We start from the raw sequence: 17332 nt of genomic DNA, 5'->3' as shown, positions 1-17332 counted from the left end.
CCTGCAGGTCAAAATTTACCCAATTTAAAGTTTGAAAATGCGTGGGGAAAAAAATTATTTTCACAGTATAAGTTTTGATGTCCACATTTTCAACATTTTTGGGAAATCTTTTAACATTTTTTGGTGGGGAAAAAAATAAACGTCAAAAATGACATATATGTAATTATTTTAGATATTTTTTTGGAAGATTTTTACTCATTTTTTGAAAATATTTACAAGAATTTTCATGTCAAATTTGCGGGATTTTTTAAAAATAAATCTTTTAAGGAATTATTGGAATCTTCTTCCTGAAGGTTTTGCAAATTTTTCAGAAATTTTGGGATTTTTTTTTTCTGAATTTTGGGATTTTTTTCAAACAAGGAAACAATATTTTTTGGTGTCCATTAATAAGGACAACAGGAGGGTTAAAGTTACTGTATTAATACAAACACTGCAGTAGAAATTCAATGCGACAAAAATCAGTACGCCTTTCAGTACTGAGATCCAGATATTTTACTTGTTCAATACTGCATGTGACCATCTTTCCTTGATGACAGACTCAATCCTCCTTGGCAGCGATGATTCCAGTGTTGCTCAAATTTCAGAAGAGATATTCTGCCATTCCTCAAAAACAGTTTTTTAAGCTGCTCTTTGCTGAAGGGGTTGAGTTGCTCTATCTTTCTCTTTAAAATACCTGGAAGGTGTTCTGTTGGATTCCAGTCAGACAACATGCTTGGCCAGGTCATAGTTTAAGTTTTATTGTTCTGTAGAAACTCCTCTCATTTTAGCAGCGCGCTTTGGATTGTTATCGTGCAGGAATATTCCTCTTCTGTCAGGTTTATGGAGCCAGTTTTTTGGCAAATCTACAGGTATAAGTGATTCCATCTCTAAAAGTCAACTCTCCGACCCTTTTCGCCCACATGCAGCCTCATATGATCGCACTCCCACTTATGTGCTTCACTGTCAGGACTGTGCAGTCACTATACCAGGTTCAGCCGAACATCCTGGGTCCCATCTGAGCCCAACAAATTTATCTTGATCTCATTTGACGAAAGAGTCTGCTTCCAATATTCATCAGGCCCCTATAATGTTTTTTATAGCAAACTTTCATCTTGTATTTTTGTGCCAAAGAGGAAGCAAGGGTTTATGTCTGTGTAGGTTCTCATTCATCCAGGTCATGGTTATCCAAAGTAGTTAAATAAATCCACTGGACTTTAAGAAAGTTCCTTGAAGATGTTTCACCTCTCATCCAAGAGGCTTCTTCAGTTCTGGTGGTGGTTGGTGTTGCCTCAGCTTTTAAACCTCTGTGAGGTGTGTCCAGGGCTGTTATTCCAACGACCCAAAACCAAAACTCATCTGACTACTCAACGATGGTCGTTGTATCGGTGAGAGTCGTTGAAATGATGTCACTGGGCCCTCGTGTTCAACGACTCTCACCGATACAACGACCATCGTTGAGTAGTCAGATGAGTTTTGGTTTTGGGTCGTTGGAATAATAGCCCTGGACACACCTCACAGAGGTTTAAAAGCTGAGGCAACACCAACCACCACCAGAACTGAAGAAGCCTCTTGGATGAGAGGTGAAACGTCTTCAAGGAACTTTCTTAAAGTCCAGTGGGTTGATTTAAACTACTTTGGATAAGCAAGGGTTTCTTTTTGGGCACCATCTACAGATGATGTTTTCCACTGTATTTCACACTATCTGAGCAGAAATATCAATTATCATTTCTAACCCTCGTACCAAGTCCGAAGCAGCTGCCTGTTGGAATTTTTTGAACAGATTGTGATCGTAGCAGAGTGTTTATGGTGTCATTTTATAAGGACGGTCACTGAAGCTCACTGTGCCTCCTGATTAATGATGGAACCGTTTTCAACTTTCTGGCTTTGATTTTCACTTGGTCACTGATGCTCCTGTGTTCTGTTCCGTCTTTGTGAAGTCTCATGATCAGATTTTTGGGTTTATCTATCGAATTCTTTTTTTATATGGAGTCCTGATGCAGACATGCAGATCAACACGGATCATAGGACCAGAACTGAGAAAGTTGTGGTGTTCAGAAGTCATTAAAAAAAAATCTTCATGCAGTTAGGCTAATTGGAAATTCCAAATGTACTCAATTTTGTTTTGTCGTCACAATTTTTCTAACTTGTCTGTCAGTGATCATGGAAATATTTACTTTTGTAGCATTGAATTTCTACTTGGTGTCTTGTATTTTCAGTGAAGTCTTTCTAAAGTATTCATTTCAGTTTTCATCGGAGCAGATAATCTGCTTGTCAACTTAAAATAATACAATTACTGAGAGGTTTTACCGTTTTGAATGACTTGACATTTAGTTGGTGTTTTACTGGGTGTTCTATCCGTACATACAGACTCATTAGAATGGAAGCTGGATGGTACTAGGGCTAAAACTTTTGTAGAGCTGCCGAATTAGATCATTAATCAGTTTGTCAATTGGCAGAAAATTAATTTGCGTGTTTTAATAAATGATTAATTGTTTTTGTAATATTTCGAGCATGAGTCAGATATCTGATTTTAGCTTCTCCGATCGGAATTTCTAATTTTGTTGGCTTTTATCTCATTAAAACTAAACAAGCAATTAAAAAATGTCACTTTTTAATCTGGAAAACTGTGAAACACATTTTCTTGCTGTCTGAAATTACAGACAGATCTATCAATAATGAAAATTATTTGTTGCAGCCCTGAACATTTGCATAAAAATGAGCAATTTGTACCCTGAAATGAAAACTATGTGCGTCAATTCAGTCCATAGAATGAATAAATTCTGTACAAACGGGAATGAACACAACAGGAACATGTACTATTCTGCTAAATAAATATAAAGGATATCAAATAAAAAGACATCTGTTTAACAAACTAAACCCGAAATATATCAGTTCAGGGAAGTCTAAAAGCCAAAGCAAAGATCGAATGGTATTTATTAAATGAAATAAATTTGATAACCTGCTTTCTTTGGATGAGTGGGTGATAAGTGATGTTGTGGTGAGAATATTTAAGTCCAATTGTGTATTTGTCACAAATTTAAGTCCTCCTTTGGCCGCCCATGAGTGGAGGCTGATGTATGAACAAATTATAAATATAGCATAGTAGTAAAGCACAACTGTAATCGGATAAAGTAGATCTTCATTGTTTCATTTGGCTGAATCTCATTTATGTCCATACATTATACCTCCTGATACCCGCCTGGTTTGATGTTTCCATGTGGCTGAATGTGAAGTAACCGTGATTCCTGTCTGTATTCCAGATGATGACGATGAGGAGGAGGAAGGAAATAAAAAGACCTCCAAGACTCCTCAGCCGCTGTCCTCCTCTGCTCTGATAAAACTGGCAGAGGGAGACGAGGATGTGGTTGAAGACCTGGAGCTGTCTGACGATGACTAAGACTCATGGATGTTTAGTGTTCTCCACCTTTACCATCTAGATTTACAGTATTTTTGGACTTCTTGCTATTTTCTTTGCTTTGGAATTTTGTATTGCTCCACATGTACAGTACAAATAAGTTCACGATGTAATTTTATTAAATACAAAAAGGCCCGAGTTCAAGAATCCTAATCGTCTTTTCTTGATTATTTCTTTTAAGGTGCTAATGAACTGAAGCGTGCATATGTGCATGCTAATGGACGGTTGCACCTGAAACGAGTCATTTGTGTCCTCTGTGCTTGTGCACACCTGTAGGCACCCTCAGGCTCAGGAAGAACGGGCTATTTGGAGGGGAGCTGTGAGCCTGGCTGAGCCGGGCCGAGCCAGGCTGGGCCGGCCAAGAGGAGGGGGTACAGAGAGGCGGGTGTTGAGCCCCGAGGCAGCAGTGCTGTGCCAGGCTGGCAAGGTGGCGTCTGATGCTGTGCCAAGACTCTCTGCCCAGGTGGTAGAGCAGCAACACAGGCTGGTCTGTTTCTGTGCCAACTCCTCACCCACCCCCTGCCCAGTCCACTGTCTTCTCTGCCTGTGTGTTCACATGCTCATATGCGCCTTTCCTACTCCAACTTCCCCCATTTTCTTTCTTTACTTCACTGCACCGTTTTCCAAAAATGCAACACGAAACTGAAGGTGATTCTGGCCTTTTGTTGGGTGAACAATTACTGCACGCATTCACTGGTGTACGACACAGAAGAGGTATTTAACCCTCCTGTTGTCCTCATTTACGGGCACCAAAAAATATTGTTTCCTTGTTTGGAAAAAATCCAAAAATTCAGCAAAAAAAAAAAAAAAATCCTCAAATTTATGAAAATTTGCTAAACTTTCAGAAAATTCTAATTTTCAGTAAGTTTTATTTTTAAAAAAAATACCCCAAATTTGGCAAGAAAATTCTTGTAAATATTTTCAAAAAATTAAAAAAAAATCTTAAAAATATCAAAAGTGATTTCATATTCATCAGTAAAATTTCTGATAATTTCTTTAAGAACATTCACATAAAAATCAACCAAAATCCAGCGAATTTCGCTGGATTTTGGTTGATTTTTATGTGAATGTTCTTAAACATTTATTCCACCGAAAAATGTTCAAAATGTGGACATCAGAAGTTTCATTGTGAAAATATATTTTTCCCAAATTTTCAAACGGGTCAGTTTTGACCCGCAGGACGACACGAGGGTTAATGTGACCGTAAACGCCACAAAGGGGAGAGTTGATTTGAGAAGCACTTCTGTGTCATCACATTTCCTCTGCAGTAGTTTTCAGTGAATTCAGAAGTTTCTGGTGCAGAAGCCCGCCTAAAGCGAGGGGAAGTCCCAGCAGAGGGTGCAGAGCGTACAGCTTTGAAGGAGGAAGGTAAGCGTGAGTGAGGGCTGCTCCTGTGTGTATGTATGTGTGGGGGTATATGAGGAGGGTCAGGTTTACCCCCACAGGCAGGGAGGCCTTGGCCCGCGGCTGAACCTCACGCTCTGACAGCTGGTGTTGACCTGAACTGTGCCCCCCATGGGTCGCCTCCCCCTCAAACACACACACACCAGGAGACCATGCACACCCTCCTGCACATTTTTAAGGAAGAAGCACAAACACCTGAGGAGGAGGATGTGTACATTTGTCTGACGCAAGCACACAAACACACGAGAAAAACGGAAAGCAGAGCGGTTTCTTTAGGATTTATTTCACCTGTGTGGTGAATAGAAAAATAGGATGAAGACAAAACTTCTGAAGGGAAATCTAGAGACCATTTTTTTAATTCATTGCTTGCGTAGTTAAAAAAAAAAAAATCCATAACAAATTTGAAACATTTGCATTAAGAGCTTTGTGCCTTTCTTTTCCCTGCAACCAAGAGAAAACAAAAGTATCTTTGGAATCCATCTTAAGGGCTAATTTTAATACATATCATAATCTGCTTTATCTACTACATCAAAAGTCCTATAAATATTTTTGTCCTCATATTTATATGCTGAAGTAGCATTCGAGATTGGAGCGTCTTTTTTTTTTTTAATATTACACTTTTTTAAAAATGGCAGAACAAAAATTATGAACAAAAGTACCACCAAAGTTCAGCAAGTCACATTTTTCAGTAAAGAAAATCTTATTCGTGCAACTACATTTAACAAAAAGTAAAAGTACCACGTATGTAACCTTCAGGATATTTTCATCTTAAGCATGATTCTGTACAATTTTGCATGTTTTTCCTACCTCCCACAGTAGTCAACACAAACGTACAATGACATAAGCCATACACACCCATAGCCGCCATCGAGGCTTCTGCATTTCAGCAACATTTAAGCCTTTGTATGTCAGTAAATGACAGCTCTACCTGTGTCACCTCAAATAGAGTCCATCATGTGAGGCACTAGCCTAGCATTCCCCTGTTGAACCAGTCTTTCTCTGAGACCATTAATGCAAAAAGAAGCAGACACATTGTGAATTCCAATTCCACACATCCGGTCATCTTTGGTATCGGGACAGTGGAATGCATAGTTGCAGTGATAAGAGGGAGCTGGTCAGATCTAGTGCTGCTCAGCATATGTTTCAACTCCAGCCGCTAAAAAGACAGCGCCACGCTGCTGTTTGGCCTCGGGAAACACGCGAGAAGGAGGGAGGGGGGGAGGAGGGGAGAGGCGTCTCTTTTTAATTCCTGGGCTCTGCAGGGCTTGTGGTGAGAGCAGTCAGAGAGATAGAGACAAGAGAAACAAAGTGAGTGAGCAGAGCTTCCTCCAGCCCAGGAAGGAAGGAAGAGTTTCCGCTAGCGTCTGACTGTCTGACTTGCAAGAATGTCGCATTTGTGGCAGGGCTTTGCTCCTTTTTTTGGCAGGCTGTCTGTGACCAGCTGTCTCCTTTTCCTCCTTTTTCTCTTTCTCTGTTCCTCTGTCGCTTCACGTTTCTCCCTTCCAACCCAGTTTCTTTGGATTCTGCTCGGCTGCAGCCGCTGCAGAGAAACTCAGCTGATTGGTTTGCCGGATACGGTCCATTATCGTCCAGTTGTCTTTTATTCCAGGCTAATATTTTCCCATAAATTTCAGCTTTATTGCCCCAAGGTGGGGGGAGTCTGATAAATGGGGCCCCGGGAGTCAGTCTGATTTAAGTTACCGCCTTTATCCACGATGCTTGAGACAGGTAGCCCCTGCCTGTACGCCCCTACGAGGGAGTTTTGGCCTCGTATCTTCCCGCTACGGCTGAGCTGTTGCCGTTTTCTTGCTTGGGTGAGGAGCACCCTGGGGTGGGACCGCTGTAGGGAGAGGAGCTGCTGCTGGTGGAGGTAGGTCGGTGTGGCAGGGACAGCGAGAGCGGCAGCGGGGTGTCGGACGGCGTGGTCAGGGTGTCCCGATCCCGATCTGGGGGTCGCAAGGCCGCAGAGGGTGGAAACGGGAACGCCAACGGGAATCCTGTCATGTAGAAGAGCCTGCCGACACGACGCGCCACCTGAGGAGACGGAGAGGAGATCACATGACTGTCAGTTCGACCTGCGGAGCTTCCTGCGATGGAACTAATGTTGTGTTGTGAAGAGAGAAGAGGAGAGGCTGCAGTCTGTGGGGCAGGCTAGTTGAGGGGGATCAGCTACGCTATGCTAGCAGTTTGCCTCGGCCCTACAGACGGAAACGCACATTCGGACACACACGGCTCCACGCAGTCATACACAAAAACACACACACTCGCAGGACTGTGGTGTGTGTACCTGTGAGCGGATCTTGAGCGCGGGCCCCAGCTTTAGTCCCATGGTGGTGAGCAGGTGCTCCTCAGTGAGCAGCGGCAATGTCTCTCCATCAATGGCCTGCTCCCGAAACACCTGGCAGAGACACAGCCGCTTCAGCCACAGCCCCGGACATACGCACAAACACAGAAACATCCGACACACAATCCTACACATCCAGACGCACACAAACTACACAACGGTGACTCTATTCCAAAATGTTACATACCCACTCTGAGAGAAACAAACTGAAGATTGTCATTCAAAATTTAGGAATGTGGATGATCTGGTAGTGGCATGTGTGTTCTAATAAGGTTCAATGTTTGTTTGTTTTTTTGTTCGTGCATGTAAAGTGTTACTGTCGATTAATAATTTATCCTGTGTGACTCCAGTATGAGATGAGAGGGAAAAATTCTAGTTTTGTTCCGTGCAAAAATGACTTAAGTTCATCTGAAGCCAATAAGAGGGAATTTCGTACTGAGAGAAGTGTATTTTTATATTGACATGAAGCATTTTCCCCACCATCTCTTGTACTGGAGTCACGTTAAGCAGGAATCACTTCACATGGCAGCAGTATTGCCATGTGAGTATAGGTTTTAACCCTCCTGTTGTCCTGTGGGTCAAAATCGACCTGTTGTAAAGTTTAAAATATATATATATATATATATATATTTTCACAGTGAAACTTCTGATGTCAACATTTTTGGGAAATCTTTAAACATTTCCTGAGTGGAAACCAAGACAAAGTTTAAGAAAAAATTTAAGAACATTCACAAGAAAATAGACCAAAATCCAGCAAAATTTGCTGGATTTTGGTCTATTTTTTTGTGAATGTTCAAGAAAATATTCAAAGTTTTACTGATAAATATGTAATCACTTCAGATATTTTTAGAATTTTTTTGGGGGAAAATTTTGACTTATTTTTTAAAAATATTCACAACAATTTTCTTGTGAAATTTGGGGGATTTAAAAAAAAACTTTTAAGGAAATATTGGAATTTTCTTCCTGAAAGTTTAACAAATTTTTAGAAATTCTGGGAATTGTTTTGCTGATTTTTTGGATTTTTTTTCAGACAAGTAAGCAATATTTTTTGGTGTCTGTAAATGAGGACAACAGGAGGGTTAAGACTGGAAATCTAACATATTTGAAAATACTTCGGGATGAACGGGATGGTTCATTTTGGAATAATATTCAGCTATATACGCACAAAAACGTTTCATTCACACAAGCTACACATTTACACCTACATGCACTGTTAACTCGGCCTCATTCACACAAAAGCCCACACATATGGCTGAAATCGTGACCGTTCATGCAGCCACACGCATTCACTTGGAAAAAAATAGTTTAGTGCTTCTACCTAAACAGAGAGATGCCTTTGAAAAATACTACAGTAGGTTGGGAGTATGCATTTTATCTGTACTTGTGTGGTTAGTAGTCAGCCTGCCCCTGGCCTCCATCCCCTTCTCTCTCTCTTTCTCTCTATGTTCTCACCTGTGTGTATTCAGCACATCCAGCCAGGCTGCTTATGAAGCCACACACATCCTCCACACTCCACTTGCTGATGTCCTCCGTGGGGTTTGCTGTGGCCGAGTCTTCGCCATCCATGAAAAGACCTCCCAAAGAGCCTGAAGAAAGCAGCAGCGGATGAAAATCATTTGTCAGTATATACATCAGTTACAGAGCGGTTGTGTGTTTAAAATATTTTCTGCTGTATGATAGAAAAACAGAAAATGTCTTGAGTTAATCTTATAGTTTATCATTGGAGCCTGTCAAAGAAGAATTTCTGTCACCATTTGGGACAGACAATAAAGTCTATCTGTCTCTGTCTGAGTTCTTTTCCAGTTTATTGTGTCTAAAATTTCACAAAAAACATCATAGTTTAGTATGTCGTCCAAAATATGAGAAAAACAGAGTTTAGTATTTGGTCCAAAATATGACTAAAAACATCATAGTATGCAGTCAAAAAGTATGACCAAAAATGTAATAGTTTAATATGCCATCCAAAATATGACCAAAAACATCATAGTTTAGTATGTCGTCCAAAATATGAGAAAAACAGAGTTTAGTATTTGGTCCAAAATATGACTAAAAACATCATAGTATGCAGTCAAAAAGTATGACCAAAAATGTAATAGTTTAATATGCCATCCAAAATATGACCAAAAACATCATAGTTTATGTCGTCCAAAATATGAGAAAAACATAGTTTAGTATTTGGTCCAAAATATGACCAAAAACGTCATAGTATGCAGTCAAAAAGTATGACCAAAAACGTAATAGTTTAATATGTCGTCCAAAATATGACCAAAAATGTCATAGTTTAGCATGTCGTCCAAAATGTGACCAAAAACGTCATAGTTTAGTACGTCGTCCGAAATATGACCAAAAATGTCATAGTTTAGTATGTCGTCCACAATATGACCAAAAACATCATAGTTTAGTATGCCATCCAAAATGTGACGAAAAACGTCATAGTTTTGTATGTCGTCCGAAATATGACCAAAAATGTCAGAGTTTAGTGTGTCGTCCAAAATGTGACTAAAACGTCATAGTTTAGTATGTCGTCCAAAATGTGACCAAAAATGTCATTGTTTAGTATGCCATCCAAAATATGACCAAAAATGTCATAATTTAGTATGTCATCCAAAATGTGACCAAAAACGTCATAGTTTAGTATGTCGTCCGAAATATGACCAAAAATGTCAGAGTTTAGTGTGTCGTCCAAAATGTGACTAAAACGTCATAGTTTAGTATGTCGTCCAAAATATGACCAAAAATGTCATAATTTAGTATGTCGTCCAAAATGTGACCAAAAATGTAATAGTTTAGTTTGTCGTCCGAAATATGACCAAAAACGTCATTGTTTAGTATGCCATCCAAAATATGACCAAAAATGTCATAATTTAGTATGTCATCCAAAATGTGACCAAAAACGTCATAGTTTAGTATGTCGTCCGAAATATGACCAAAAACATCATAGTTTAGTATGTCGTCCAAAATATGACCAAAAATGTCATAATTTAGTATGTCGTCCAAAATGTGACCAAAAATGTCATAGTTTAGTATGTCGTCCGAAATATGACCAAAAATGTCAGAGTTTAGTGTGTCGTCCAAAATGTGACTAAAACGTCATAGTTTAGTATGTCGTCCAAAATATGACCAAAAATGTAATAGTTTAGTTTGTCGTCCGAAATATGACCAAAAACGTCATTGTTTAGTATGCCATCCAAAATATGACCAAAAATGTCATAATTTAGTATGTCATCCAAAATGTGACCAAAAACGTCATAGTTTAGTATGTCGTCCGAAATATGACCAAAAACATCATAGTTTAGTATGTCGTCCAAAATATGAGAAAAACATAGTTTAGTATTTGGTCCAAAATATGACCAAAAACGTCATAGTATGCAGTCAAAAAGTATGACCAAAAACGTAATAGTTTAATATGTCGTCCAAAATATGACCAAAAATGTCATAGTTTAGCATGTCGTCCAAAATATGGAAAAAACGTCATAGTTGAGTACGTCGTCCGAAATATGACCAAAAATGTCATTGTTTAGTATGTCGTCCAAAATGTGACCAAAAACGTCGTAGTTTAGTACGTCGTCCGAAATATGACCAAAAATGTCATAGTTTAGTATGTCGTTCAAAATATGGAAAAAAAAGTCATAGTTTAGTATGTCGTCCACAATATGACCAAAAACATCATAGTTTAGTATGCCATCCAAAATGTGACGAAAAACGTCATAGTTTTGTATGTCGTCCGAAATATGACCAAAAATGTCAGAGTTTAGTGTGTCGTCCAAAATGTGACTAAAACGTCATAGTTTAGTATGTCGTCCAAAATATGACCAAAAATGTCATAATTTAGTATGTCGTCCAAAATGTGACCAAAAATGTAATAGTTTAGTTTGTCGTCCGAAATATGACCAAAAACGTCATTGTTTAGTATGCCATCCAAAATATGACCAAAAATGTCATAATTTAGTATGTCGTCCAAAATGTGACCAAAAATGTAATAGTTTAGTTTGTCGTCCGAAATATGACCAAAAACGTCATTGTTTAGTATGCCATCCAAAATATGACCAAAAATGTCATAATTTAGTATGTCATCCAAAATGTGACCAAAAACGTCATAGTTTAGTATGTCGTCCGAAATATGACCAAAAACATCATAGTTTATGTCGTCCAAAATATGAGAAAAACATAGTTTAGTATTTGGTCCAAAATATGACCAAAAACGTCATAGTATGCAGTCAAAAAGTATGACCAAAAACGTAATAGTTTAATATGTCGTCCAAAATATGACCAAAAATGTCATAGTTTAGCATGTCGTCCAAAATATGGAAAAAACGTCATAGTTGAGTACGTCGTCCGAAATATGACCAAAAATGTCATTGTTTAGTATGTCGTCCAAAATGTGACCAAAAACGTCATAGTTTAGTACGTCGTCCGAAATATGACCAAAAATGTCATAGTTTAGTATGTCGTTCAAAATATGGAAAAAAAGTCATAGTTTAGTATGTCGTCCACAATATGACCAAAAACATCATAGTTTAGTATGCCATCCAAAATGTGACGAAAAACGTCATAGTTTTGTATGTCGTCCGAAATATGACCAAAAATGTCAGAGTTTAGTGTGTCGTCCAAAATGTGACTAAAACGTCATAATTTAGTATGTCGTCCAAAATATGACCAAAAATGTCATAATTTAGTATGTCGTCCAAAATGTGACCAAAAATGTAATAGTTTAGTTTGTCGTCCGAAATATGACCAAAAACGTCATTGTTTAGTATGCCATCCAAAATATGACCAAAAATGTCATAATTTAGTATGTCATCCAAAATGTGACCAAAAACGTCATAGTTTAGTATGTCGTCCGAAATATGACCAAAAATGTCATAGTTTAGTATGTCGTCCGAAATATGGAAAAAAACATTATAGTTTAGTATGTCGTCCAAAATATGGAAAAAACGTCATAGTTTAGTATGTCATCCAAAATATGACCAAAAACGTCATTGTTTAGTATGTCGTTCAAAATATGGAAAAAAACGTCATAGTTTAGTATGTCGTCCACAATATGACCAAAAATGTCATAATTTAGTATGTCGTCCAAAATGTGACCAAAAATGTAATAGTTTAGTTTGTCGTCCGAAATATGACCAAAAACGTCATTGTTTAGTATGCCATCCAAAATATGACCAAAAATGTCATAATTTAGTATGTCATCCAAAATGTGACCAAAAACGTCATAGTTTAGTATGTCGTCCGAAATATGACCAAAAATGTCATAGTTTAGTATGTCGTCCGAAATATGGAAAAAACATTATAGTTTAGTATGTCGTCCAAAATATGGAAAAAACGTCATAGTTTAGTATGTCATCCAAAATATGACCAAAAACGTCATTGTTTAGTATGTCGTTCAAAATATGGAAAAAAAAGTCATAGTTTAGTATGTCGTCCACAATATGACCAAAAACATCATAGTTTAGTATGCCATCCAAAATGTGACGAAAAACGTCATAGTTTTGTATGTCGTCCGAAATATGACCAAAAATGTCAGAGTTTAGTGTGTCGTCCAAAATGTGACTAAAACGTCATAGTTTAGTATGTCGTCCAAAATATGACCAAAAATGTCATAATTTAGTATGTCTTCCAAAATGTGACCAAAAATGTAATAGTTTAGTTTGTCGTCTGAAATATGACCAAAAACGTCATTGTTTAGTATGCCATCCAAAATATGACCAAAAATGTCATAATTTAGTATGTCATCCAAAATGTGACCAAAAACGTCATAGTTTAGTATGTCGTCCGAAATATGACCAAAAATGTCATAGTTTAGTATGTCGTCCGAAATATGGAAAAAACATTATAGTTTAGTATGTCGTCCAAAATATGGAAAAAACGTCATAGTTTAGTATGTCATCCAAAATATGACCAAAAACGTCATTGTTTAGTATGTCGTTCAAAATATGGAAAAAAACGTCATAGTTTAGTATGTCGTCCGAAATATGGAAAAAACATTATAGTTTCGCATGCCGTCCAAAATATGACCAAAAATGTCATAGTTTAGTATGTCGTTCAAAATATGGAAAAAAAAGTCATAGTTTAGTATGTCGTCCACAATATGACCAAAAACATCATAGTTTAGTATGTCGTCCAAAATATGGAAAAAACGTCATAGTTTAGTATGTCGTCCGAAATATGGAAAAAACATTATAGTTTCGCATGCCGTCCAAAATATGACCAAAAATGTCATAGTTTAGTATGTCGTTCAAAATATGGAAAAAAAAGTCATAGTTTAGTATGTCGTCCACAATATGACCAAAAACATCATAGTTTAGTATGTCGTCCAAAATATGGAAAAAACGTCATAGTTTAGTATGTCGTCCAAAATATGACCAAAAATGTCATAGAAAACTATGACATTTTTGGTCATATTTTGGACGACATACTAAACTATGACCAAAAATGTCATAGTTTAGTATGTCGTCCAAAATATGCCCAAAAACATCATAGTTTAGTATGTCGTCCAAAAACATCATAGTTTAGTATGTCGTCCAAAGTATGTCGTCCAAAATATGACCAAAAATGTCATAGTTTAGTATCTCGTCCAAAATGTGACAAAAACATCATAGTTTAGTATGTCGTCCAAAATATGACCAAAAACATCATCGTTTAGTATGTTGTCCGGAAACGGACAAAAACGGGGGCCTGTATAGCTCAATGGGTTAAGCAGGCGCCCCGTCTATTGGGGCCGATCATTGACACAGTGGTCGATTCCCGCTTGCGGCCCTTTGCTGTATGTTCTTCTCCCCCATTTCCTGTCTCTTTTGCACTTCAACTACAAAATATAGCTGAAAATCGACCTTAAATTAACTAAAAATGGACAAAAAGTCATAGTTTAGTATGTCGTCTAAAAATGGACAAAAAATGTCATAGTTTAGTATTTCATCCGAAAACGTACAAAAAACGTCATAGTTTCGTATGTCGTCCAAAAATGTAGAACAAACGTCATTTCTTTGGCCGAAAATGGACAAAAATGTCATAGTTTCGTATGTCGTCCGAAAATGGACAAAAACATCATAGTTTAGTATGTGGTCTGAAAATGGACAAAAACGTCATTGTTTAGTATGTGGTCCGAAAATGGACAAAAAACGTCATTTCTTTGTCCGAAAATGGACAAAAACATCATAGTTTAGTATGTTGTCCCGAAATGGACAAAAACTTCATAATTTCGTATGTCGTCCGAAAATGGACAAAAAAACGTCAGTTTAGTATGTCGTCCGAAAATGGACCAAAAAAGGTCATAGTTTAGTATGTCGTCCGAAAAAGGACAAAAAACGTCATAGTTTAGTATGTCGTCCGAAAATGGACAAAAAAACGTCATAGTTTCGTTTGTCGTCCGAAAATGGACAAATAATGTCATAGTTTAGTATGTGTCCGAAAATGTGACCAAAAACATGATAGTTTAGTATTTTGTCCAAACATGGCCAAAAACATCATAGTTTCGTATGTCGTCCAAAATTTGAAATATTACTCAAAAATGGACTCACAGATTTTGATGAAATTTTCAGAAAATGACACAAGGACCAAGTGATTAGATTCTGGCAGTGATGCGGCTTACAGTCTGGATTCACGGATTTGTTAAGGTCTTCTCATTGAGATAGTGGCATGACTGTAACCATGACAACAAGTGAACACTACCTCAGCTGACTGCTGACGATCGCGATTGCAATCCTACTACAAATCGACTGCTGCCAACTTATCAGAAATGATACAAGTGTTACAGATGGAGGTAGTCTGTAACCTCCAGCACTCCTAACGACTCTCACTCAGTTCACCTGTCCTCATTGCACCCAGCTGGTGCTCATCAGCCTGGGTAGTCTATAAAAGGAGATTTTTTGTCCCTTAGTTTGATGTGTGACAACAAAGAGCCAACACCTTCAGTTGGTTTCTCATGGTTTTTGTGATGAGTGTTTTTGAGTGTGTGAGATTGGTTATGTGTTTTGAGGGAGAGGGTAAATTCTAGAGTTTTGTGAGGGCTTATCTCCAAGAAAATGGTTGCACTTAATTTTTTCCCCCACCAAACGATTCTTCCTTTGTTTGAGGCCTCTTTAGTTTGCTTTCTTCTAGCTGGAGCCTATCTCAGCTGACTCGCGAAGGCAGACCATGAACAGGTCGCCAGTCTGTCGCAGGGCTACATATACAGACAAACAGTCACACTCACATTCACACCTACGGGCAATTTAGAGTTATCAATTAAGCTCAGCATATTTTTGGACTGTGGGAGGAAGCCAGAGTACCCAGAGAAAACCCACACATGCACAGGGAGAACATGCAAACTCCATGCAGAAAGATCCCAGGCCCACCCTGGGATTTGAACCGGGGATCTTCTTGCTGAAAGGCGAAAGTGCTCAGCACTATTCCACTGTGCAGCCCCTGTTTCAGTGTTCAGTGACACCAAATTGATATTCACTTTCCATTGATATCAAACAGAGAAAAGCTGCAACTTCTCACAGTGAGATCTAATCAGTGAACGTTGACTATTTTTTGGTACCAAAGTCAATCAAAATTGTGGTGTGATAACATGTTATGATTATTGGCTAAATGAACTAATAAGTTCAGCTGCACAGACTGGATTTGCGTCTCATGTTAAGCATTTTCTTAAGTTTGCACAATAAATGTTTCAACTGCAGTTATGTTATCCTGCATGAGGACAAGTGTGTGTCTGTACTGCATGTATGTGATGTGAACAAACGTGTCTGTACTGCATGTATGTGATGTGAACAAACAACCCCTCCTCCCTCCTTTTTGCCCACGTGGCTGTGCTGCTGGTAGGTCACAGTGGGGTCAGATTCAGGGCTCCTAACAGGGAGAGGTCTCCACACTGGAGACATCCACACAGAAAGTGACGCTAATGGGTTTCACATGTCACTTTTCAGCCCAGTGTGTGTGTGTGTGTGTGTGTGTCCGAGGCTCTCACCCGTGTGAAAGTAAGGGTTGGCGTAGGGGAATCCGAACGGCAGCGACTGGGCGTGAAGAGCAGGCAGCGGCGGAATGAACCCTGGAGGCAGGTGGTACTTGATATCAGCCTTGCCCAGTCCAGGGGTGAAAAGGTGGCGACTGGGCGACTCTGTACCTGCTGAACTACAAGGAGCGCTGAGCCGGCCTGAGCTCTCTCCTGCCTCCTTGGCGCTGTCACACACTCCCTTGCTGCCAGTGTCTTTGCCCCGGTCTCTCTCCCTGTCCCTGGGTTTACTGCTGGACTTGGCGCTGACGCCCTCCTGCCTCTCCTCGCACATCTCTGTCTCACTGTCTGAGTCCTTCATCTCCTCATCGTGCATCTCCATTTCAGCCTCCCTTCCTCTGTCCTCTCTTCCTCCTCTGTGATCCCCAAGACGGAGCTGCGTCTGGGGGCCCCTGCGAGCTGCCTTCCTGGATTCGGCATCCGGCCCGGCGGTGGAACTCTGTGCCTGGGTGTCTTTTGGTGTGCAGGACGCTCCGGGTTGTTGCTGCTGGTGGTTGAGGGTCAGGAGGGGCGTGGCGGCCCCATGGCGAAGTACCAGCATTGCATTGGAGCGGCGGGCCAGTTCCTCGCGGAGAGGATGGCCCTCTGGGATGTCGTGGAGGCTCCGCAGGGCCGGATGGTCGGGGGGCAGGCCAGGAGGTAGAGCTCCCAGAGGGTCTGAACCCAGCAGACGCTGCTGCTGCTGCTGTCGCTGGTGGAGGTTTTCCAACTCTTTCTGTCTTAGCAGCTCGGCTGACATCTCAAGTCTGAGGCAGAGAAACACACAGACTTCAACAAACAGCCCAAATGTTTAAAATTTCACATTTAAAACGGCTTGTTTGGCTCCAAAACCCTTCATCGGGCAAGTGATCATATTTGGTAACTTCCGCACACATTAAATATAGCGTTGCTCTCGCCTCTCAGTGAAGTCGAGGAGCATTTGGTTTTCACGCAGCCAATCAGCAAAGATCACTCTACATTACATCACACTACATTGTGGTATCTGACCAATCAGCAGAGGCCTGGAACGTATCAAACGTTCTCTTTTCTCTGAAGTTGGAAAAAGATGGACGGCTTGGTCCTCTTCCTTATTTGCGGTCGAAATGGCTAACTATGGATAGTTGACGAAACTCACATTTTACGGTTGAGTAGTTGTGCTAAGTGATGATATAGACACTTCTTGGAATAATAATCACTTAATTACTACACAGTGGAAAAA

General features: G+C 39.5%; 2 protein-coding genes across 3 annotated transcripts in view; one reads left to right on the top strand and one right to left on the bottom strand.

Moving 5' to 3' along the window:
* Positions 1–3541, top strand: part of noc2l (NOC2-like nucleolar associated transcriptional repressor) — a 74060-nt gene extending 70519 nt beyond the window's left edge. For both annotated transcript variants that reach the window (XM_051949123.1, XM_022192651.2), the window contains exon 18: positions 3240–3541. In XM_051949123.1, the coding sequence (XP_051805083.1) occupies positions 3240–3376 (137 nt within the window). In that variant the 3' untranslated portion in view covers positions 3377–3541. The remainder of the gene's footprint in view (positions 1–3239) is intronic.
* Positions 3542–5064: 1523 nt separating this feature from the next.
* The window catches only part of samd11 (sterile alpha motif domain containing 11), a 65683-nt gene continuing 53415 nt past the window's right edge, over positions 5065–17332 (bottom strand). The window contains 4 exon segments of the mRNA XM_051949122.1: positions 5065–6832; positions 7086–7196; positions 8595–8728; positions 16090–16880. Of these exon segments, the coding sequence (XP_051805082.1) occupies positions 6548–6832; positions 7086–7196; positions 8595–8728; positions 16090–16880 (1321 nt within the window). The 3' untranslated portion in view covers positions 5065–6547.

This window comes from Acanthochromis polyacanthus, chromosome 6 (assembly GCF_021347895.1).
Source record: "Acanthochromis polyacanthus isolate Apoly-LR-REF ecotype Palm Island chromosome 6, KAUST_Apoly_ChrSc, whole genome shotgun sequence".
NCBI classification, from domain to species: Eukaryota; Metazoa; Chordata; class Actinopteri; family Pomacentridae; genus Acanthochromis; species Acanthochromis polyacanthus.
The sequence above is the reverse complement of the archived record's forward strand: the minus strand, read 5'-3'. Positions and strand labels throughout refer to the sequence as shown.